A 26077-nucleotide genomic window follows, 5' to 3' on the forward strand; every position below is an offset into this window, starting at 1 on the left:
ATATACCCTTAGACTTAAATACAGTAGGGATACAGCTACTAAATAACACCAGTATATAAAAAGCAAATATTGTCACTAAATTACTGCCATACTGTTACTGACCAAAACATACACACCACAACCATATAACCAATAACAGCAGTATACCAGGTACAACTATTACTGCCACAACATGGCCACTAGTATTACCACCATACAGTTACTGACCAAATCCTGTATACTAAGAGCAATAATGCCAACAGTAACAGATTACAAAAGACAAATACTACCACCACATACAGACTAAGAGAACTGTATGTGCACACTATGGAATCTGGGCGAATAACCTGCCACTTACACTTCCGGCCGTGCCATAGACTTCATGCTATTCACAGGCAGATTGCACTGTCCGCTCAAAGGATGAACAGGAGTGGAGTCTATGGGACAGGTGGACAGTGAAGCGGGAGTGAGTGACAGAATCCGTGGCAAGTTATCCGTGTGATTTCCTTAAATAAGCCTGGAGAAAATTTTTATTAAAGTACTGTATTGTATTGCCCCCCCAATAGTTATACAAATGACCAATATAAACTTGTTATAGGAAATGCCTATAAAGTGCTTTTTTCCCTGCACTTACTACTGCATCAAGGCTTCACTTCCTGGATAACATGGTGATATCACGACCCGACTCCCAGAGCTGTGCGGGCTGTGGCTGCTGGAGAGGATGATGGCAGAGGGATGCTCAGTGTCCCTCCAGTGCCCTGTGTCCCTCAGTGTCCCCCTGCCATCATCCTCTCCAGCAGCCACAGCCCGCACAGTGCTGGGAGTCAGGTCGTGACATCACCATTTTATCCAGGAAGTGAAGCCTTGATGCAGGGGAAAAAAAACACTTTGGGAGGCATTTATTAAGTCCGGCGTTTTTTACGCCGGACGTAAAAATGCCCCCGCAGCTCCAGCGCTACGGAGATTTATGTAGAGGCGGACTGCCTCTACATAAATCCCGTGCGCGCCGTTGCGCACCGCCGAAAACCTACGCCAGCTGAGGACTGGAGTAGGTTTTCGGCGTACATTTTGGCGGAACGGATGATAAATCGCGCGGACTCTGAGTAAATCGCGCTGACTCTTTTCCGCCCCCTGGCGTACTCGGCGGAAAGTGCCGATTTGCGAATATTTTATTCGCAAATCAGCCATTTGCGTATAAAAAAATACGCAAATCGGCACTTTCCGCCGAAAATCATCCGTTCGCCGGATGATACATGTGGCCCTTTATGTGCATTTCCTGTAATAAGTGTATATTGGTGATTTGTATAACTTTTGGGGGGCAATACAATACTTTAATAAAAATTTAATTAAAGGAAGCATTTTTTTCTGATAAGAGTTGCTGTTCCTTTTCTTCTCTATCCACCTGGGCCACCATGAAGAGTTCTCCCAGCCACAACTCCTCCCCATACAATCTGCCAAACATTGTAGGCTCCTCATTCATGCACCATCCTCATCCACAATTGCATTGCCCCCTCTCTGCCAACCTGTATAGATAGGCCTACCCCACCCAGGTAGTCTCCCTAGTAATTAGGTGTAGGTACCCTAACCACCAGTATGTAGTACACCCCAGTATGTAGGTACCCCCACCCCCAGTATGTAGTATGCCCCAATATGTAGGTACCCCCACCCCCAGTATGTACTGTAGGTACACCCCCCCAGTATGTAGGTACCCCCACCCCCAGTATGTACTGTAGGTACACCCCCCCAGTATGTAGGTACCCCCACCCCCTGTATGTAGGTACCCCCACCCCCTGTATGTAGTATGCCCCAGTATGTACTGTAGGTACCCCCCCCCAGTATGTAGGTACCCCCGCCCCCAGTATGTAGGTACCCCCGCCCCCTGTATGTAGTATGCCCCAGTATGTACTGTAGGTACCCCCGCCCCCAGTATGTACGTACCCCCGCCCCCTGTATGTAGTATGCCCCAGTATGTACTGTAGGTACCCCAACCCCCTGTATGTAGGTAACCCCCCCCCTATGTAGTATGCCCCAGTATGTACTGTAGGTACCCCAACCCCCTGTATGTAGGTAAACCCCCCCCCCGTATGTAGCGTGCCCTAGGTAATTAGCCCACCCCCAGTGGATAGCATCTGTTAGGCATGTCCCCTATTATACCAACCCCAGCACATAGTGTCGCCCATGGTAGGCATGTCCCCTAGTATTCCACCCCACCCCACAGTAGATCGTGTCCCCGTGAGCTCCTCGCTCTGACATCCCATGTGACTGTAGAGCTTGTCAGGAGGCAGCACCCGGGAGACCCGCTCGGCCGCCTGGTGCTGGAAATGAAGCAGGCTCCGGGGGCCCAGTCCATTACAGGAGAGGCCGCAGACCCCGGTGTGGCGGGCGGCTGCCACTGCGATACTTCCGCCCTGGTCCTGAGCAGCAGACTGCAGCAGACAGGGTGGAACCTCATAACTCCGCCCCCATACATCAGCTGATGGGGGTCATGTGACGGCCGGTGTCTCACGTGACAGACAAAGTCCGGGCAGCATCATGTCAGCAGCGGAGGGGTGAGTGTCTGTGCTTGTGTGCGGTACCGCAAGAGAATGCGGCGGCAGCAGCAGCAGCAGCAGCAGCGTGCGTCATTACTGCATGTAAATCTTTTGCTGTCACCGTGTGCTTGATTGTTGCAGCTGTAGCCCCATAGTAAGTGTATACTACAGCATCAGTAGTACCAGTGCTGCTCATGCTGGAACTTGTAGTCCTACATCATTGTACCCGCCCTACCAGATGCTGTAACACAAGCTGCTTGCCTCCTTTTTGACCTAGGTGGTTCTTGTCCTACCATGGACACCACACATTACCCATCCCATGTCACAAGGATGCTGAGATCTGAGGAGCAGTTTGATGGTGGCAGTACACTGATCCAGTCCACCCCTGGTGCCCCAGATGTGATCTGGCATTGCTGACATTCTAGAAGTGTGTGATCTGGCATTGCTGACCTTCTAGAAGTGTGTGATCTGGCAGTGCTGACCTTCTAGAAGTGTGTGATCCGGCTGTGCTGACCTTCTAGAAGTGTGTGATCCGGCTGTGCTGACCTTCTAGAAGTGTGTGATCCGGCTGTGCTGACCTTCTAGAAGTGTGTGATCTGGCAGTGCTGACCTAGAAGTGTGTGATCTGGCAGTGCTGACCGTCTAGAAGTGTATGATCTGGCAGCGCTGACCTTCTAGAAGTGTGTGATCTGGCAGCGCTGACCTTCTAGAAGTGTGATCTGGCAGCGCTGACCTTCTAGAAGTGTGTGATCTGGCAGCGCTGACCTTCTAGAAGTGTGTGATCTGGAAGTGCTGACCTTCTAGAAGTGTGTGATCTGGCTGTGCTCACCTTCTAGAAGTGTGTGATCTGGCAGTGCTGACCGTCTAGAAGTGTGTGATCTGGCAGCATCCTGTCCTAGAGCCGGAGGAGGGAGCAGACTGAAAGATATTGTTATGGGGGAGATCGCTACACTCTGCAGCATAAGTAATGTGGCTGGTCTTTGGCGTCTGACCGCAGGGACCCTAACTGATCTTGAGAACAGGGATCCTATGTATCTCCTGGTTGAATGGAGCGCTTAGTTCTATTGGCCTAATGGAGCTGTCGCTCTACTCTGCCTACTTTGTCAGGTCTATAGGGTTGAATGGGTAGGCAGCATACATGTCTGATTACCGTTCCATCAACCAGAGGAACACAGTACCGTTGTTCTTGTAAAAAGTGGGGGTCCCAGCACTCACCTTTAAATCTGCATATTCTGTACCTAAAGTTGAGATCCAGGCACCCAGTCACCGACCTTTCCATAGCTTTGAAGTCTTAATCACAAGTCAAAAACATCTTTTTAGGAGGGACACGTTCACTTTGAGTGCAGTGGGCAGTCTTATCCTCTTATCCGTGACTGACAGTCATCTTTCTGTGCATACCCATACAGAGAGGACATCTTCTGCAATGTAATACGGTGTAGTGGGCAGCAGTGTTATGGTGACAGGTTGTATAATGAGATTTTTAGAAGGGACAATGACGGGGAGATGTGTGGACAGAATATGGTCCTCACTGGCAATTGTCTTGTGATGATCTCCTCTGTCCAGATTTGCTGTTGTTTTTCATGTCCTGAAGAACCTACCACAAAGTGTTGTGTAATCCTTTCTATCAAGAAGTGAGCGGACAGTGTCAGTGTGTGACAGGGTGTGGTGTGTAAGGGTCGTGTTAGACAGCCCGATATTTAAGAGCAAGCAAGCACCTCGTTGGTGCCCGATTGCTGGGGAGGGGCTGTCAGGACGATCTTTAGCCCATAGAAGATAGCGACGGTCTGCTGCCGACACCCCTGCTACACAAATCGATGGCCAGCAGTCTATCGCAATCGTCAACAGGAATTTGGTTCATGCAGAAAGGCAACAATAAGCAGACATCGTGCATATCGGCTGATCGTTGCCTTTCCGCATGAGCTATTAGACAAAACAATTTTTGGCCAATAATTGTTTCATGTAATAGTACCTAATAGCTGGCCCTCAGGATTCTTTATAACTATCATTTGGCCCGCCCTCAGCCCATCGGTGTCCTCTAACTAAAAGGGTTATGCCAAGATTAAAATTCCCCCTATCTAAAACATGGGGATAGCTATCTGATTATTGGGGGTCTGACAAGAAAAGAGGTCAATAGTTCCTTGCATGAATGGAACTGCCACCAAGAAAAGGGAATCTGACGCATATGCATATATCCGTGCTGCCAGTTTCCAGTTACCTACTCAGCGGGCATCCTGTAGGTACCTTTGCCTTTTCTCTGTGAGGGTATGTGCACACTACATATTCTGAGCGGACGTGTCATTTCTTTGGGGGGACGACGTAATCTGCCTGAGCATAGAATGGAGCCTATGGGATGGGCGGAACTTCAAGCAGGTGCCCGCATCGGAATCCACTTGAAGTTCTCAACTTGGAATCCGTACTGTGCGTGTATCCGGATCCCACGTCTTTTAAAAAATCTGCTCTGTCTTTAAGTTGCCCCTCCCCCTCCTCTAGGTTGCCCCCCCGCTGCCTCTGCCTCATTCTCCGCCAGTCAGCTGGCATTGAAATGCAGCCTGTCCCATAGGCTCCATTCTATGCACAGGCAGGTTCCGCCATCTGCCCAAAGAATAGACATGAGTATGCAAAAGAGAAGTCCGTGGAGCCTCATTGTAGAGTCTCAAAACACAGGACTAGCCAGATATCCCTCCGGGAAGGACCCAGCCAAGTGGCAGCTCCTGTTAGGAAACCACCAAATCCACCATATTAAGTGGCCCTATAAGTCAGTGTAATGACAAGGGATAAACCAAGGCTAGGTAACCATCCACAGACAGCTGTTTCGGGGTGTTGCCCCTCATCAGTGTGGAGCAGGATTCTGGCTAGGTGGGAGCAATGCCTAGTAGAGCCATAAGAGAAACAGATTGCTGAACTCAGGGAGAACAGCCAAATGACAACACTGCCGGCTGCTAATGAAAGCGCTCAATGCAGTGAAGTCCTAGGTGCATTGCCCCCTGGGAAACATGAGTATGCAAAAGAGAAGTCCGTGGAGCCTCATTGTAGAGTCTCAAAACACAGGACTAGCCAGATATCCCTCCGGGAAGGACCCAGCCAAGTGGCAGCTCCTGTTAGGAAACCACCAAATCCACCATATTAAGTGGCCCTATAAGTCAGTGTAATGACAAGGGATAAACCAAGGCTAGGTAACCATCCACAGACAGCTGTTTCGGGGTGTTGCCCCTCATCAGTGTGGAGCAGGATTCTGGCTAGGTGGGAGCAATGCCTAGTAGAGCCATAAGAGAAACAGATTGCTGAACTCAGGGAGAACAGCCAAATGACAACACTGCCGGCTGCTAATGAAAGCGCTCAATGCAGTGAAGTCCTAGGTGCATTGCCCCCTGGGAAACATGAGTATGCAAAAGAGAAGTCCGTGGAGCCTCATTGTAGAGTCTCAAAACACAGGACTAGCCAGATATCCCTCCGGGAAGGACCCAGCCAAAGAATAGACATGACATTTCAGGCAGAGAGTGAAGCAGGAGCATGTGGGGACAAGTGGCGGAATCTGTGGCAAGTTATGCGCGTGATTTCCTTAGTATGCATTAGTGATGTCACGATACCAGAATTTTGAGTTCGATACCAATACCAACTTTTTTTTTCAATGCTCGATACCAATTCGATACTTAATAAATTATATTTTTTTTAAAAAAAACACAAGAGTAGAGATCCCCCCCGACTGTCAGGTCTGTACGAACCATATTACTTTATAAATAAAGTTTCCATTATTTAAAATAAATGTTCTTAAAAAAATAGCCCTATTCTGATTCTTAACATGGCTATGGGGCAATCTGTAGTTTTATTTAGTAGCACGTTTTTATGTGGTACTGAATTTGGTGGTTTCTCCGCTTGCACCATTTACCGTGCATCATCAGGAAGGTGATAATCTTATAATATGCACAATAACACTTCAGCTATCAGGGGGGATGATGGGAACTGTAGTCATGTGATACACCCTTTAGCTATCAGGGGGATGATGGGAACTGTAGTCATGTGATACACTTCAGCTATCAGGGGGATGATGGGAACTGTAGTCATGTGATACACTTCAGCTATCAGGGGGATGATGGGAACTGTAGTCATGTAACACACACTTCAGCTATCGGGGGATGATGGGAACTGTAGTTATGTAATACACTTCAGCTATCAGGGGGGATGATGGGAACTGTAGTCATGTGATACACTTCAGCTATCAGGGAGATGATGGGAACTGTAGTCATGTAACACACACTTCAGCTATCAGAGGGGATGATGGGAACTGTATTCATGTAACACACACTTCAGCTATCAGGGGGGATGATGGGAACTGTAGTCATGTAATACACTTCAGCTATCAGGGGGGATGATGGGAACTGTAGTCATGTAACACACACTTCAGCTATCAGGGCGATGGTGGGGGTTGTAGTCATGTAACACACACTTCAGCTATCAGGGATGATGGGGGTTGTTGTCATGTAACACACACTTCAGCTATCAGGGGGATGATGGGAACTGTAGTCATGTAACACACTTCAGCTATCAGGGGGGATGATGGGAACTATAGTCATGTGATACACTTCAGCTATCAGGGAGATGATGGGAACTGTAGTCATGTAACACACACTTCAGCTATCAGAGGGGATGATGGGAACTGTATTCATGTAACACACACTTCAGCTATCAGGGGGGATGATGGGAACTGTATTCATGTAATACAATTCAGCTATCAGGGGGGATGATGGGAACTGTAGTCATGAAACACACACTTCAGCTATCAGGGGGATGATGGGAACTGTAGTCATGTAATACACTTCAGCTATCAGGGGGATGATGGGAACTGTAGTCATGTAACACACACTTCAGCTATCAGGACAATGGTGGGGGTTGTAGTCATGTAACACACACTTCAGCTATCAGGGATGATGGGGGTTGTTGTCATGTAACACACACTTCAGCTATCAGGGGGATGATGGGAACTGTAGTCATGTAACACACTTCAGCTATCAGGGGGGATGATGGGAACTATAGTCATGTGATACACTTCAGCTATCAGGGAGTTGATGGGAACTGTAGTCATGTAACACACACTTCAGCTATCAGGGGGGATGATGGGAACTGTATTCATGTAATACAATTCAGCTATCAGGGGGGATGATGGGAACTGTAGTCATGAAACACACACTTCAGCTATCAGGGGGATGATGGGAACTGTAGTCATGTAATACACTTCAGCTATCAGGGGGATGATGGGAACTGTAGTCATGTAACACACACTTCAGCTATCAGGGCAATGGTGGGGGTTGTAGTCATGTAACACACACTTCAGCTATCAGGGATGATGGGGGTTGTTGTCATGTAACACACACTTCAGCTATCAGGGGGATGATGGGAACTGTAGTCATGTAACACACTTTAGCTATCAGGGGGGATGATGGGGGTTGTAACTGCACTATTCCAGCTGGATTCGGGCGGCAGATTAATGTGCAGGCTACCGCCCCCTTCCCACTTCCCTTCACAGTCGCAGCCAGGCCGACCTTTTGTTCACCCCCCACATTGCTGATGCCGGCCCCGGGGATGTCCTGACGGCCCGGCCTCACAGCTACCTCCTGTCAGATCTCCTCCTCGCCTCCCCCACCTCCAGCCTTCTCCTGCGTTCTCCTCTCCCGGACCGTGCAGCTCTCAGCCGCTCTCCTCCCTCTCCTGCCGCCGACCCTGTGCTGCCCCTCTGCCCTTGTCAGACACTCACCGGCCCAGCTGTGTCTCATGCTCGGTGCCTGTGGAGGGGGGGGGAGGTCCTCATCTTAGCCCATAGGACCTGCAGTGACACACACGTGTCCTGGGGCTGGCGATGTCAGAGGCAGGAGCGGCGACCTAAAATTTGCCGGCGGCAGCTGCATGGTAGGTGGATGATCTGGGCCCGAGTGAGCGCGCAGGGTCCCGGGTCTGTGTTCGCAGGGGTGGCACAGAGAGAACATGACAGGCGCTCAGGTAGCCGCCTGTCATGTTCTTTGCACTATATGTTAAACTACGCTATTTTGTAGTTTAACATAAAGTATCGATACCAGGAAATCCTGGTATCGAACCATTTTTTTGCCCCGAAAATCGATAGTAGTATCGATTTTTCGGTGCATCGTGCATCCCTTAGTATGCATATTCTCTTAGTTGCACATAGATTAGTGTGTGGACATACATAGATGCAACCCTATTTTCTTTATTATCTGTGCCCAACAGTAATTTCTGGTTTCAAACTAAGGCTATGTTCACATGTTGTACAAACAACGGGTGCTCCACCGTGAACGTCCATTGTTTAATCCTACCTATGGCTGAAATTAATTTTCATTAATTTTGGGCGTAGGTAGCGTTAAACAACTGCCGTTCACGGTGCAATGGCCATTGTGTGCACAGTGTGGGAACATAGCCTTAGCATGTATGACCATCTCACCAGTGTCTCTATCACTGTCAAAGCCAAGGCTGGGTGTGTATACAGTGTTAGTGTGCTGCTAATCTCTGCATGGCAAAATTGCATGTTCTGTGAATTGCCGAGGTTTTAATTTGCATTTATTGCCTTTGCAGTTTTTTTTATATTATTTTAAAAAAAAACAGTAATATGCAGCTTTCCCAGTACAGTGATTTGCTGCATGGCACACCAAGTATGTGTGAACCTAGCCCAACATCTCTGCCGGCCATATCTTAATAAGTCTAATCTTTCTTATTTTGCCCCAAACTCTTCCCAGTGACGTTACTGACACTTGAATCTCCCTTCATCTGATTCCTTCCGTAAGCTCTTCCCTAATACACAAGTGTTGGCTCACCAATACAATAATGTCTTTTTATTGTACGGTACAGTGTGGGGGTTTTCTTTTTCCACGCATCGTATAGCGCCTTGGCAGAAGAAAAGCATTGAGGATGTTTCTTCAATAAGTAACTAATTGAATTGCTTTGTGGAAATCAATAAACCTGGAAAATGCCAATGTGCCGGCTTTATTGCTTCAATTGTGCTGCTTGAGCATTAAGACGTCTCAGCTCCTCCATAAAGATGCTGGAGTTTTTCTACAGCTGCAGTAGTAATTCCCTTTCACAGAGTTCTGCTCCTCTTCCCATAACATCCTGCTGACCCTAATTTAATTTATCTTATTTCTTGTTTTTTTCCGCTCTCCCTTTTATTCTTAAAGGAGCATGGCCGGTAAGGTGCAGTGTAACATGCATACACCATCCTTTAGACTCTGCTGATGGTGTTAGACTAGGTTCACACAATCTATCTTTGTCAGGTCAATAGAGTTGAATGGACAGGCAGCATGCATGTCGGACTACCATTCATCCAGAGGAACACAGTCCCTTTTTTCTTGTAAGACTTGATGGTCAGACACTCCATACTTGTCCAATGAATAAGTGATCAGTGTCATATGTGGGAAAACCCTCTTAGGGTAGCTTTACACGTAACGTACCCGCAGCGGATTTCACGCTGCAAGTTCGCATCTAAATCTGCAGCGGATACCTCTCCTGTCAGTGTAAATGTCATAACATTCTCTCAGTGGGAGTATGTAAGTGTCGTCCCCATTAACCCCCCACCTCCGGGAGCCTCAGATGCAGCCGGATCGTGAAGCAGGTAAAGCTTCTTCCCGGCGGGGGGTGGAGTGGGGGGTGGGGGTGTCATGGGGATGTGTTAATGGGGCTGGCACTTAGATACTCCCGCTGCGAGTATGTAATCACATTGACACTGACAGGAGAGGTATTCACAGCGGATTTCACTGCAAACTCACAGCATGAGTTCTGCTGCGAATATGTTACTTGTGAAGCTACCCTAAATCTGTATATTTTGTGCCTTAAAGGGGTTATCCAGCGTGGGGGCACCGGGGAGGAGGTGGCTGAAATAAAAGACGTCCACTTACCTCCCCGGTTCCAGCGGCGTGTCCCGCATCACGGCGCTCCGGTGCCCCGTCCGCTTCCGGGTGTCTGACGCCGCTCGAGACGCTACATCTCAGGGCCGCTCAGCCACTCATTGAAGGAGGCGGGATCCGAGCAGACTTCACACGGATCCCGCCTCCTTCACTGAGTGGCTGAGCGGCCCTGAGTTGTAGCGGTCCCCCCAAAAAAGTGCTCCCATGCTGGAGCACCCCTTTAAAGTGTCCCAGTCATTTGATATGTAAGAGACATGGCAAAAGTTTGCTTGGTCAGAGTTTGTCTATTTAGATACTCAGCAATTGTCAGGAGAAGTGGAGTGAAGCCAGGCACAGCTTCCGACTCTGTAGAAGCATCAATTGTGATCTAAAAACCCAGTTACTGACCAGTCTAAACCGTTGGCATGTCTTTATCATAGGTCCAAATTTTTTATTTTTTTTTTAGAAGGGACATGTTCACTTTGAGCGCCGTGGGCAGTCTTATCCTCTTATCCGTGACTGACAGTCATCTTTCTGTGCATGCCCAGACAGAGACTGCATCTTCTGCAATGTAATACAGTGTAGTGGGCAGCAGTGTTCTGGTGACAGGCTGCATAATGAGATTTTTAGTGAGAAGGGACAATGACTGGGAGATGTTTGGACAGAACACGGTCCTTACTGGCAGTTGTCCTGTGATGATCTCCTCCGTCATAATATGATATATTTGCTGATGTTTTCTATGTCCTGAAGAACTTACCACTAAAGTGTTGTGTAATATTTTCTATAAAAAAAGAAGTAGTGAGCAGACAGGGTGTGGCATGTAATAGCTGGCCCTCCTGATGCTTTATAACTATCATTCGGTGTGCCCCAGAAGACGTCGTTGAATTACAGTTTGCAGCATATCCCTGCCAAATGTCTCAAGTTCCAAGTTGTTGTGGAACTACTGCTCTATGTATACTCACCAGCCCATATCTGTAAGTGAGATGTATCAGAATTATCAAGAGGTTGGGAGTCTAGCTGCTGGGACACTCACCCCATGGCTATCCTCTAACTTAGGGATGGGGAACCTTCGGCCAAAGGTTCCCCATCCCTGCTCTAACTAAATGGGTTATCTCAAGATTACAACTTTCCCTTATCCACAACATGGGGATGGCTAGCTGGTTATTAGGGGTCTGACCTCTGGGATCTGCACCAATCACAAGAAAAGAGGTCAGTAGTTCCTTGAGTGAATGGAGCATCTCTTCCACCAAGAAAGGGAAACTGACAGCATGGATATGGATACCTACTTAGTGGGCATCCCATAGTTACCTTTGCCTTTTCTCTTTGATCTCACGTCTTTGGAAAAATTGCTCTTTATTTTGAGCTGACAGTGTCACAGAAATGGTTCTCACAAGTGGTCTAGGTGTGCTGTATATGATGTCACACTGGTAGAAAAGTATGTGGACGAATACTATTCTGTACCAAAACCATGCTCATTCATTTCACTGGGCCAAACATAGTCTACCAGTGACTAAATTTAAGCCAGGAACAGATCACAAAAGCTTTGTATTCAATAACTGCAATTAAAAACCAGAATGTTTGAACACACCCTAAAGTGAATCTGTAGGCACCCCTAAGCCCCCCAAACACCGGTACCATTGCCGCGGTCATTCCTTGTGCGGTACAAAAGTCCAGATAGCTCCTGGTGCCATCCATATCATAATTTAGTGCAGCAGCTGTTCCTGTGGAGCAAGAAGAAAGAGGTGCTGCAGGCCTAGGGCGTGGACGTGCCTCGTTGACCCCACTCTTCCAGATGAAAAGATTGTTTATATGAAATGGACAGCACCAGGAGCTATTTGGACCCTGTAAATAGGGTGAAAGGTGGAGTACTGTAGGTGTCCCCCAGTAGGTAAGTCAATCATTAAAATAGATAGGCAGGTGCACCCAATAAGTAGTTTTTTTTTAACTAGGTAGGTTCCCCAGTAGCTAGTCTTCCCTATAAGGTAGGTGCGCCCTATTGGTAGTTTTCCCAGTGAAGTAAGCCCCCCATATATAATTTCCCCAATTAGCCAGCTCCCCCTGTAGGTAGTTTGCCCAGTAGCCAGGTTCCCTACTCCCTATAGGTAGTATCCCCAGTTGCCAGGTCCCCCACCACAGTTACCTAACCCCTGACTCCTGCGCAGGTATCTGCTGTCTTTCTTCACTGTTCTGACATTGGGTGCAGGAGTAACTTTACCATGTGTGTGTCTGGTGAAGCTGTGACCTAAAGAGACAGGGTAAAGATGGGCAAAGTGATTACTACTGCCAGCTGGGAGGTGAAGAAGGTGTTGTACTTAAGACTGCTTCCTTATTTACATTTCTCATTGTGAAATACTGCTACATAGTCTACTGTTTAATATACATCTCGCTCCAACTCCAGGTCTCGTTTCTCAGGATAATGTTACTTTTGCAGCAGCTTTTAGTACATGTAATAGACATATGTAAGCATGGAGGGGCACATAATTGGAATGCACAACAAACCTCCTGCAAACCGCTGATAATGGGAACTGTGTGCTATACGGGTGCACATCAAGATAGTCTAGATGAAAAAGTTAGGTGACTGAAGGACCATCCAGAGCTGAGAATGCATTTAGTCTACAAGATGGACAGGAGGACCTCCGATACTTTGCATAGCTGTAAAGTCCTCGCAGCACACATAACATATCTAGTCAATATCAGGTCTTTAATTTAATCACACCTATAAAGAAACAACTGAACCTCCATAACGTGTTAACGTACAAAAAATACTTTATTACATAAAAAAGCACATCCATAGGGAATCGTACTACACAGTGAACTGCGACTGAGAAAATACATTAAAAACAAACAGAAAAAAACATACAAATGAGGGGTGCTACTGTCAGGCAATGTGTAGAGAGATGATCAGGGACAAAATACAATTCATTGGTATACTACCATAAACCCACCCTAAACCAACTCCATCTTCACAATAGTCATACAAAATGTATTATCTTACCCAAATGGAGGTGATGTACCAGCCGGACAGTCGCCCCCACCCCAACGCACGTTTCGGTGAACAACCTTTATCAAGGGGTCACCTATATCTCTGTTTGTGTATCTTTAATTTAATCAGTAGATCAGCTAGAAAGTAATGTGCTCCTTTAAGGTGGAGGAAAGATCTGAAGCCCTTGTAGGGCAATGGGCTTTGGATTATCCATATGTATATAGAAACAATCTGCATAATACAACCATCCCACCAGAAATCCTTACACATCACTCTGGTTTCATGTATTGTCTTATGCTGGACATCCCTGTGTGAACCCAGCCAAATGCTGTCCGTGAAGATACTGCTCACCTGGGTGTGTGCCTATCATACTTTATTGTGGACAGTGATGTGACCTGTATAAAGGTGCAAGGCTGCAACTTCTTTGTGGCTTCGGATATATACAGCTTGTACAGCAGGGAATATGTGACCTCTCGGCGACTGCAGACTGCTGACACATTACATAAAGTATAGTTTCTGCGTCCATTAATATATTACAGAATTCCCCTCCATGTACATTTCTTGACCACTTCCCCTTTTATAAGCTCCTTTTTTCTCTAACTCACTTGGACTTCAGACAGTCAGAAAAGATCTAAACTAGTAGTACCCTGTGACTATATGACAGCATTCAGTCTTTTGGGTAGGATGGTATTTCTAGACCCGTGGTAAAACAGGTTTGGACGGCACTCAGAGCTGGGGGTGCCCGGACAGGATACAGTCTATGCAAAGAAATTTTTCCGGCACTCAACCGATCTTCTGCAAACGGATTTATTTACAAATACAAACGGTGAATACAGCACACTATACAGGACGCGTTTCGGCTTTCTGGACTTTCTCAACTAGTCTCATACAATCAGACTAGTTGAGAAAGGCCAGTGTCAGGGTGTCCTGGGGTCTGGGAAGCTGGCAGTCCCTTCTCTCGGCCCCGCAACCCCTGTCCCTACCTGCTTGCCCCCCTAGGGCAGCAACTGGGCGACAGTCTCTAGCCTAACTAGGGATACGGGGAGGTAGACAGAACACACAGACAGGTATATACAAACAGGTCAGGCAGTCCGAGTCGGCAACAGGAGATAACATCAAAGTCAAAATCAGCAAGCAATGGGTTAACAGAGTCCAGTCCAAGGTCAAACACAGGAGGTAACACAGTACAAAAGGATGAGGCAAAGGCGAAGTCCAATTCTCAAATACAGGAACCACAAGAGACATGCTGGTGTTGCTGGAAACCAAACATACACTGGCAACTACAGGGTGTAAATCACCATCTTAAATGCTACCAGAGCTCCCGCCCCAGCCTCTGATAGGAGCAAGGAGTCTGACAGCAGCATGAGATACCAATAGCAGCCAGGGAGCCCTCCCCTGTACTCAGACAGGAGCAAGCCTCAGGAGAATGCAACACCTGAAGGCTTAACCCCACGAGCACCAGAGAGGAGTCAGGAGAAGCATGAAGTCGGGTGTCGGCTCCCTGGCAGCATAGTATGAAGTGTGTGAATCAGGTCAAAGGGATAGGGCGTCGGCTGGTTCTTCCAGCCGAATTCACACACAGGGAACGAACTCTTAACAGCCAGAAAGCCGAAACGCTTCCTGTATAGTGTGTATTTGTAAATAAATCCGTTTACAGAAGATCGGTTGAGTGCCGGAAAATTTCTTTGCATAGACTGTATTTCTAGACCCGTCCTTGCATATCCTGTGTACAGCGCCCTCTTCAGGTCAACCCAAAGATTTTCAATTGGATTTCAGTTCAGGGCACTGGCTGGGTGATTCTTAAACATTTTCTGGCAAAACTATTCTTTAGTTGATAGGAAGATATGCTTTTGCTTGTTGCGTTGTAATGGGAAATTCCCCTACATCTTCAGCTTTTTAGCAGATGCCTAAAGGCCTGGTCTTTAGAACTGTCCATAATTCTTTTCACCTTGACTAAAGCCTCTATTCTAGCTGCAGAAAAACATCACTAAAGCATAGTGCTGCCTCCACCATGCTTCCCTGTGGTATGGGGATCTTTTAGTCATGCACAGTGTTGGCTTTGCATCAAATATACCTTTTTAAATAATGGTCAAAAAGTTCAACCTTGGTCTTATCAGGCCATAACACGTTTTCCCACAAGCTTTGGGCAGATTTAATGTTGGCTTTGGAAAAATATAGCCATGCTTGGATGTTTTTCTTCATTAGAAAAAACGTCCATCTTTCCCACCCTGCCCTACAGCTCAGACATATGAAGAATACAGGAGCTTGTTGTCTCATGCAATACACAACCAGTACCTGCCAGAAGTTCCTAAATAAAATAAAATAAAATAAAAAAGAATAAGCATTGTCCAGTACACCATATAACCAAGCAGGCTATTGCTCGTGAAAAAATAAGACAGAAATATTAAAACAAATGGTGAAGAACCTCAACAGAGTCTGTTTAGTTTGATGAAAATACCATAAAATGGATATACATTGCAATTAAGATGATAGGCGTGTGCAGTCACAACACACTAGCAACTGCACATGTAATTGACCACCAGAGAGAAAGTGTATGTCATAAAAGCTGTAATAGGCAAACCACTCATAATGTTACACTCTTTATTAGTAGTCGAGCAAAATTCAGATAGATCAAGTCCTATATAAAAAAAAAATAAAAAAATTAAAAACAATTCCACAAGGACTGTACTGGTATGACAAGCTCACAAACTGCTCACTGCTATTAGAAAGTATATATCATCACTCTATAGTTTCTAAGATTGCATATCCAGTGAACAAACTATATATAGCAAAAGTATCACCAATATTTGTATAGAATGATGTGGCGTTATGCTGCGTTTACACGTAACGATTATCGTGCGAATTTGCGCGATAACGGTCGAATTTAGATAATCGTACGTGTAAACGCAGCGATCGATCGAACGACGCACGATAAATCGTACATTTTGATCTTTCATCAGGTCATCAAATCGTCGTTCATCGTACGCAAAAAATTCGCAAATCGTTCCGTGTGAATAGTCGTTCGCCGATTTAACCAATGTGTGAGATAGGCTTAAACGATCGCAAAACGATCGCAGTGCGAATATTCGTACGATATATCGTACCATCTAAACGCTGATCGTTATAAAAAAAAAATCGTAAATCCGACATCGCTAATCGTATGATCGGGCCAATAATCGTTACGTGTAAATGCAGCATTAAGGTGCTCTACAAAAAGATGGCCACTTTCCCCCTACTGTTGTCTCCAGTTTGGGTGTGGTTTTCCATTGAAGTAAATGGAGCTTAATTGCAAACCGCACCTGAACTGGAGACAACAGTAGGGGGAAAAGTGGCCATGTTTTTGTAGCGCTGGATAACCCCTTTAATCCACGCGTTATGTTGAACAACACTGGGCTTTTAGTATTTAGTCTTGACAATAAATCTCAAGGCAGTGGCACACATAATAAAGGGGATCTATCAGCAGGTTTGATGGATCTAGTTTGCTGATGGATTCTAATAGGACAGAGCATGGGGAGTGTGGTCATACGCTTTTTTAGAAGGTTCACCGCCCCATTAATGGTAAATCCTTCTTTTTATATTTTCAATATATAAATGAGGAGGTTCAGTGGGGGGTAGGGCTGGGCGATATTGGCCTAAATCAATATCGCGGTTTATCGCATATGTAGCTGCGGTAACGATAATTGGATGATAACTATGACACGCCCCCTTTGTAAGCCACACCCCTTTTACAAGCCACACCCACTCGGCCGTGCCAAACTGGGGATAGTTTGTTTCAATAAAGTTAAAAAAAGTACAGTAACTCAATGAGCAGCAACCCAAGGCTAGGTACACACTACAGGACATGTATATACAGGTATACAGCTATGTGCACACTACAGGACGTGTATATACAGGTATACAGCTATGTGCACACTACAGGACGTGTATATACAGGTATACAGCTATGTGCACACTACAGGACGTGTATATACAGGTATATAGCTATGTACTATAGGTACCCAGAGTATATATGATGGGTATATAGTATATACAGGTGACAGTACAGGGACGTACATTATAGGGGGCTGTAGATGGCACTGCACTGACACGCTGTAAAGATATCGATCTATCGTTCGTGACAGACGCACATCCAAGGCTGAAGTAGAGGGTGCTGAACACAGAAAGGCCTTTGGCAGGGGATTCCAAAATACAAAGCAGCAAGAGTCCGCAGCACACCAGCATATAGTGAAGAGATAAGCATGCTTGAAAATGATTCTGAAGTGAATTGAAACGTCGTATCCTGCACCTTATTTGATGGAATGAACCACTCTTCACTACATGCTGGTGTGCTGCGGACTCTTGCTGCTTTATCTATATCTATCTATCATCTATCTATCTATCTCCTATATCTATCTATCTATCTCCTATATCTATCTATCTATCTATCTATCTCCTATATCTATCTATCTATCTCCTATATCTATCTATCTATCTCCTATATCTATCTATCTATCTCCTATATCTATCTATCTATCTCCTATATCTATCTATCTATCTATCTCCTATCTATCTATCTCCTATCTATCTATCTCCTATATCTATCTATCTCCTATCTATCTCCTATCTATCTATCTCCTATCTATCTATCTCCTATCTATCTCCTATCTATCTATCTATCTATCTATCTATCTATCTATCTATCTATCTCCTATCTATCTCCTATCTATCTATCTCCTATCTATCTATCTCCTATCTATCTATCTCCTATCTATCTATCTCCTCTACGGGGAGGTGGGCAGGGGTGTACGGGGGGGCGGGCAGGGGTGTTTGGGTACACAGGGGGGCCAGCAGGGGTGGATGGGTACACAGGGGAGCGGGCAGGGGTGGATGGGTACACAGGGGGGCGGGCAGGGGTGGCTGGGTACACAGGGGAGCAGGCAGGGGTGGCTGGGTACACAGGAGGGCGGGCAGGGGTGGCTGGGTACACAGGGGGGCGGGCAGGGGTGGCTGGGTACACAGGGGGGCGGGCAGGGGTGGCTGGGTACACAGGGGGGCGGGCAGGGGTGGCTGGGTACACGGGGGCGGGCAGGGGTGGCTGGGTACACAGGGGGGCGGGCAGGGGTGGCTGGGTACACAGGGGGGGCGGGCAGGGGTGGATGGGTACACAGGGAGCTGCATGCATATGCTCCTCCACCTTGAGATCTGACCGGCGTCCCTGCACACACATGACATTAATGGGGGGACCGGCACCAGTCCTGTCCGAGCGCCCTTCTCCTCCGGCCGGCGAGCGCTGCACATGTTAATGTCCTGTGTGTGCAGGGACGCCGGACAGGACAGGATCACTCAGGAACATTCTCCCCTGGACCCTGCTGCTCCTCCACTTCTCGCGCGCACACCGGCGTCCCTGCACACACAGGACATTAACGTGCAGCGCTCGCCGGCCGGAGGAGAAGGGCGCTCGGACAGGACTGGTGCCGGTCCCCCAACTCCCCCTCCCGGCGAGCGCTGCACGTTAATGTCCTGTGTGTGCAGGGACGCCGGATGGGACAGGGGGAGGGCGGGCGCTCAGACTGGATGGGTGACGGGGGCGGGCATTCTCACCTGAGCCCTGCTGCTCCTCCACCTCCCGCTCTGATTCCGGCGTCCCTGCACATAACGTGCAGCGCTCACGCCGAGCCGCGACTGCGTGCAGAAGCTCTCTGGGAAACACGAAATTACCGCAGATACCGTCCTGGCTAAGTTGAGGTCGGTTAACCGACGCCAGTGACGGTATCGGTATTTTTGCGGTATACCGCCCAGCCCTAGTGGGGGGTGCTTGCTGGTGTTCTGTAGCTGTAGTGCATGATTTATCCACCAGCTCCTACAGCACGGCTCTTTATAAATATACAGAACGGTGCTCTGCAGTGACATCACTTTGTGCTGCTGCTCCCTGCAGAGCACTGTGATGAATTTATGGAGGTGTGTTACAGGAGCTACAAGACAGCCCCTAATCCACAAAATGCCCTCATTTACATATTAAGAAAAAGTTAGACTTATCATTATTGGTTCAACAGGCGACCTAAATAAAGGTATGGCCGCACGTTTAAGAAGGGAGGGGACAGTGACTTTTACCAAGTCTAGCACCAATGTCTGAAAATGTGTACCATTCAGTATATTGAAATGGTCTTAATGTCTCCCTGATTTGGTCTTGATCATAATTGTCCTCTAGGAAATTGGCCTCTTGGTAAAAAAAATTGCTCTCTGCTGAGAAGGATTAGAGCTCTCTTTACAACCAGTAGGACCACATTGGACCACTTCTTGATGACAGTCTTCCCTGTGTCCCATGGTATTTCTAATGCCTTGGAAATTACAAAGCGATGCTCTGACTGATCAATGCTATGCTTTTAATATTCCCTCTAGTGTGAAAAAAAAGATTTTTAAAACTGTAAAAAAAGCCTCTTCCTTTAATAATTAAATCCTTTTACAAAAATTGCACAATTGTCAATTTTATTAAAATGTTATTGGTTCTGCAAAAAAATAGCCAGATTTTTTTTTTTTTAATCACGTATATCAGAAAAAAATATTTTAAAAATCCCTTCAACACCAAAGTGGCACCATTTTAAATGACCATACATCCCCATAGATGGAAAAATTAAAGCATTTTTAATTTGCAAAAAAAGTTTACTTTAAAATAATACAAAAGCTATTTAAACGTGGGTGTCATTGTATAATTCTTTTTTTTTTCACACCACAAATAATAACTTTTTGGTTTCACATATTTTATAGTAAAATAAAAGGTGTCATCATTGCATAGTAGAGCTAGTAACACAGAATAATCCTTTATATAGCTCTGTACATGGAAACATAAAAGAATCACAGCTCTTAGAAGGTGAGGAGATAAAAATATAAATTGGATCTGTCCACAAGACCAGAATGGGCTGTGTCCCATAAGGAGTAAAGCGGTCAGCAGCTTTTTGCTGATTAAGGTAACATGTGGTATACAATAGGGCTTCTTACCAAGAATCAGGAAATATAACTCTTTATTATATTCCATCACTCCAGCGCTAAGGTAGAGGCTTTAGAGGTTTTATACAAATTGTGAGGTCTGCAACAGTTTGTCCTGGTCTTCTACAGTCTAGCAAAGTTAAAGGGGTGCTCCAGCGTGGGGGCACTTTTTTGGGGGGACCGGGGAGGAGGTCGCTGAAATAAAAGAAGTCCACTTACCTCCCCGTTTCCAGCGGCGGCTCCCGCATCACGGTGCCCGGTTCCCGGCCACTTCCTGGTGTCTGACGCCGCCCGAGACGCTACGTCTCAGGGCCGCTCAGCCACTCATTGAAGGAGGCGGGATCCGTTTGAAGTCCGCTCGGATCCCGCCTCCTTCACTGAGTGGCTGAGCGGCCCTGAGATGTAGCGTCTTAGGCGGCGTCAGACACCAGGAAGCGGCCGGGAACCAAGCACCGGAGCGCCGTGATGCGGGAGCCGCCGCTGGAACCGGGGAGGTAAGTGGACGTCTTTTATTTCAGCCACCTCCTCCCCGGTCCCCCCCAAAAAGTGTCCCCCCCCCGCGCTGGAGTACCCCTTTAAGAGTGGTGGCTAAGATTGGTATTGGTTAGAAGAGAAGGAATTAACTATTGCTGGGCTTTTGTGTTTCTTGTGTGTGGTTTATTGCTGCAGTGTGAATAATAGTCTGGTGTATTAAAAATGTAATGTTTTAATAACTGTTAAACAAGGGCTAGTCTATTTTTGGAGACAGAGGCTGGTTGCTAAATGTGACTTTTTAAGAAATTGTCGCAAACTCAAAACCAACCCCTTTTGACTGTAACTATAGACCCAGTTATATAAAATAAGAAAAAAACGATCTTGATCTGCATACCATATTCTCTATTTCTGTGTATTCATTGTCTGATCGTCCGTAATGACCAATTTGTTACTTTATTTCCATTTATAAATCTGAAATATTCACAGAACTTTGTTTTCCTTTCATAGACCTTTGTATTGGCTGGGGAATGAAACGCTGAAAGTGCCAGCTGCTCTGTTTGCCCTGAACAGGAAACGCCTCTGTGACAGACTGAGGAACAATAGTGATGTACCCAAAGATGCCATTGTGGTCTTGCAAGGTGGAGAGGAGACCAATAGATACTGCACAGACACCGGGGTCCTCTTCCGTCAGGTGAGGGATCATAGTTTACACATTCAAATTTTTATACAGTAGTTAATGATGTTTTTAAGAATTCCATTCACACTGTAGTTAAAACGGTTTTCCAGGATTAAAAGAACATAGCTGTCTTATTCTGGAAACAGCGCCCTTGTTATCCAGTTTGTGTGTGTTATTGCAACTCATTTCTATTAAATTATATGGGAAAAAGTTGTAATACCAAAAAAAAAAAAATTCTGAGGTGTCATAGAGACATACCAAAGGTTTTATTCGGTCCTTAATGTTTTGAACTGTAGCAATCCTGAGAACAAGCAGGTGAGGGCACTCTGCATTGTGGTGTGGTCAGACTTCATAGACTTACATTAGGAGCCCGACTCATCACGTTACACAGAGACGGTCTTCTCCCAGCTCGCTCTCATGATCAGTATGGGTCTGAACACTCAGACCCGGACCAATTAAAACTTTTGACGTGTCTCTGACATGTCAAAAGTATTTTACATTGACAGGTACACTATAAACTTTCCTTTAAGACTAACCATAGATAAAAGATGTCACACATATTTTGCACTTGTAAAGTGGACCATGAACCAAAAGATGCACTTTTTTGCTCTAAGCAAATGATTGCTCTAAAATGTGTGTTTAATGTTGTGTAAACAGTTCTGTTAAAGCCAACAGAAGTTTCGCAGGTGCAGGTTCCCAGATGTGCAATCAATGCCCAGTAAATGTGGGCACCACTTCTGGGACTCACATCTGTGTCCAGATTGAGAGCTTCTCTGTCCCCACCAGCCTGCTGTTGATGTCTTAAATGTCCTGGATGTGAATACCCCTTTAAGTATAGTCATTTTTTTTTATTTTAGAAAGAGTGGCTGATCTTCAGTTCTAAAACATATTATAAAAGGGTCCCAACAGCTTTGTTAGCTATAGTAGCAGCCATAATGCTTGTAGTTTCACTTTTCCAGCTGTAACACATTGTTGAAGACAAATTCTATGAGCCTTAGTTACATAAGATTTTTTTTTATTTTAGGGGAAATTGTCTCTAAAGGGGTACTCCTGTCCTGGGAGATAAAATTATTGCTTAATAAATTTAATTTCAAAAGTTTCCAAAGGGTCCATTCACATCTATAGGATCTGCAGCAGATTTGATCATGTAAATGTGCATGGACCGTAAGGGTGGGTTCACACATAACAGAATCACAGCGGATTTCATGCTGCAAGTTTGCAGCGAAATCCGCTGTGATTCCTGTACTGTCAGTTTGAATAGGATTACATCATACTGTGAGTATGTAAAGCCCCATCCCCCTTAACCTACGGCGGCCCAGTAAAAACATTACTGCTCCACGCTCCAGCCTGCTTCTTTGGCTCCCGGCATGCTGACGTCCTACTCAGCAAATCAGTGCGCTGTGAATTCTGCTGCGATTCCGTTATATGTGAACCTACACAAAGGGGTTTTCCAGGTAAAACATACTGATGAGCTATCTACAGGACAGTTCATCAGTCACTGATCAACCCCAAGCTGTTTAGCACCCGCACTACACAGTGAATGGGGCCAGAAGCTAGGGCGGCATGGAATAAAAGAGATGTCTACACATCTTCTTAACAAAGGGTGAGTACGCTGGCAAACAAGTTTTATTTTATTTTTTTAAAGGGGTGTCCTAGAGTTTATTTTTTTATAGCCAACTAGGCTCATGCTGCTGTAAAATAGAAGGGAAACATAAACCTAAGTTTCAAATTTCTTTGCCATCACAGTGCTGGTCCCCCGCTGAGCAGCACTTCTAGTGTGGGTGTCAGCACAAAAACCTGCCTGCAATGCCAATCGCAGGCTGAGGCTGACCTCTATTTTACAGCACCCTGGGCCTAGTTTACTATAAAAATAATAAACACCTCTTTAAAGAGGAACGGTGTCTCCTGTGTCATAGGGGGCTATCGGCTGGTTAGATTCCTGTAACCCAATAATAGTTCCCCTTAAATGCAAGTACAGTATGGTAAACACACGAGCAACTCAAATATAAACCAACATTTTTTCATCTCCCTGAAATGCCCCTTTGAGAGATAAGTGTATACTTTTCTGTAGGGCTCTGTATATATACATGTAACTGCATGATATCAGATCTTGCTTTTTCTCATTTAACCCTCAGGAGTCATTCTTTCACTGGGCTTTTGGAGTGATCGAGTCTGGCTGCTACGGAGCCATTGATGTCAATACAGGAAGATCTATTATCTTTGTGCCGAAACTCCCGGAGAGCTATGCCGTGTGGATGGGGAAGTAAGAGATATTAACCTGTGCTGCTAAGTCAGTTCCATATCTCTTGTTTTTAATGAACAGGGATGTGCTGGTGCAGAACAGAGGCAGGGAGCTGTCAATAGCAATTCTCTGTAACTTTATAGCTAATCACAGGAGTTTATAACCCCTTCAGTGACAGCAGAGTCTCCAGCATCACACCACAGCACTGAGTGCTATCAGCAGCCAGTCAGATTTATATAGCATTACAGTTGTTTTCCTCCCAGAAGTCACAGCTAGGCACTTTTTATGATTACTAGTAGTGGATGGTGAAAGTAATATTACAAGTCACTCCAAGCCTTCTTGCCCCTTTGTTTTGTTCACTGGTAGGTTTGCTAGGGACACCATAGAAAACTTATTCTTTGCCTTGCAGGTTAATTCTAGCAACCAGTTTTGCTCCATTAACTTCTGACTGGACAGACTCTATTAAGCTTAGAGCATTGTCTAGACTGCTACATTGTAAAAAACAGCAGCCTCAGAAGTATTGACACAGTTGGGTGCATTTATTTTAAGGGATTACACCAGTAAGGTCCTGTAACTTGTATGCACAAGTGACATGCACCATGTGTAGTATTCTTTCTACCTAATTTATTACTGGCTAACAATATTAGTGTGCATATGTAATTGACCTAAGAAAGAGGAGTGGGGCAATTATACCATAAAATGGCCAAATGTGTTACCTTGATAACTTTGGTTTTACATAGAATGAAAAGAATGGTGGTGGCGCTGGGGTATGATTTGCAATGGGGGGGGGGTTATCATTTTGCACACCAGACACAGACTGCCAAAAGTCACAAATTTTGTGCTTACCATGCAGTGGGATTACTACCCCCAAATGGGTTCAAAATGTAAAGAGTGTTTAGTGTAAGAATGTCATAGCACATTTGTAACATAAGCCATTATATTCTAATCATGGAGGGATTATCCTCTGCAGGTTTCCCAATTAAATAAATGTGTCTGTCTTGTAGATTCCGGAAAAGCTGGTGGCTGGGTCATCACTATATAAGAAAATATGCTAAGTTTGCCTTCACATGTACGGGATCCGCAGCAGATTTGATGGTGCAGAGTTGATGCTGTGTTCAGTTATTCAGTTACATTGATATCTGCACCATCAAATCTGCTGCAGATTCTGTACGTGTGAACGCACCCTGAAGATTAATTTAAGTGGTGCGGCAACTTTTTTACTTTGAGGTTCAGTGGATGACCCAGCAGTTAGACCACCAACAATAAGACTATTCAAACAATTTACCATTACTTTGTATAGTGGGAAAACCTCTTAGTAGCAGCTGTAGCTGGTACTGCAGCTAATCCTATTCCTAAGTGGAGTTGTGCCTGGTGAGTGATGTATAAGCCCCAAAACTTGTACAAATGCGGCAGCCCAGTCTTTCAGCTGATTGGTGGGGATGTTGGGAGTTGGACCCCCCAGTGATCTGATATTGGTAGCCTACCCTAAGGCTACATTCACACATTCCTTTTTTTTTGTGGATTGTATATTATGTCTGCAATTTTTAGTTTGTCTTCTGCAAAATACATCTATAATGCGTATCCATATTTTTTTAAGTAAAATAATTGGTCAAAATGATGACACTAGCTAGAATTACCTCTGTAACGTCAGCAAATTGTGGATGATCCCATGGACTTCTATTGGTCTGGCCTTGCCACAGACATGGTTCGCAATAGGGAATGTCAGTTTTTGCGGCACTGATCATGGCCATATGACAGATATGTAAAATTAAGTTTGTGTGAGTAGGGTTTCTTTTGGACTGTACTTTGCGGACTGCAAAAAAAACAAAACGGATGTGTAAATGACACCTGGAATACCCCTTTAAGAAAATATATGTAGACTTTTTATCCCTGTCTTGTGCTCCCTCTGCATTTACCTGGATTTGTGCATTAATCCGCTGCACTCATTGGAATTATGGAAACGGTCTTGTTCCACCACTTTCATAAACAACGCCATGTGTTGCTGATTCTTCTCTTATGGCTCCTTGCTATTAATGCTAATAAATGATTAAGGCCTGGTAGGTGAGGACAGAAGGGGCTAATTCCAGGAATTAAATTAACCACTAACTTGGTCATATTTTCCTCGATTTGTCTAATTAAAATTGTGCTGCCATTTACTTCTCATTAATTTTAAATGTCAGAATGACTCAATACATAGATCTGAGATATTGCGAAAGTACAACATATTGTGCAACAGATGCTTTGTCGGATCAGTTCAGGAGCTCCTAATATCATTATCTTTAAGTGTATGATTGGATATGCATCCTGTGCTTAACATGAAGACATGTGAACAATCTCATTAATAGGTAT

The 26077-nt window shown here is 45.5% G+C and overlaps 1 protein-coding gene across 1 annotated transcript in view; it reads left to right on the plus strand.

The window, feature by feature from the left end:
- Positions 1-2455: 2455 nt before the first annotated feature.
- The window catches only part of PEPD (peptidase D), a 211205-nt gene continuing 187583 nt past the window's right edge, over positions 2456-26077 (plus strand). Inside the window, exons 1-3 of the mRNA XM_069966171.1 lie at positions 2456-2528; positions 21318-21501; positions 23622-23749. Coding sequence (XP_069822272.1) covers positions 2512-2528; positions 21318-21501; positions 23622-23749 — 329 coding nt within the window. The 5' untranslated portion in view covers positions 2456-2511. The remainder of the gene's footprint in view (positions 2529-21317; positions 21502-23621; positions 23750-26077) is intronic.

The sequence above is a fragment of the Dendropsophus ebraccatus genome, chromosome 4, assembly GCF_027789765.1.
Source record: "Dendropsophus ebraccatus isolate aDenEbr1 chromosome 4, aDenEbr1.pat, whole genome shotgun sequence".
Taxonomy (NCBI): Eukaryota; Metazoa; Chordata; class Amphibia; order Anura; family Hylidae; genus Dendropsophus; species Dendropsophus ebraccatus.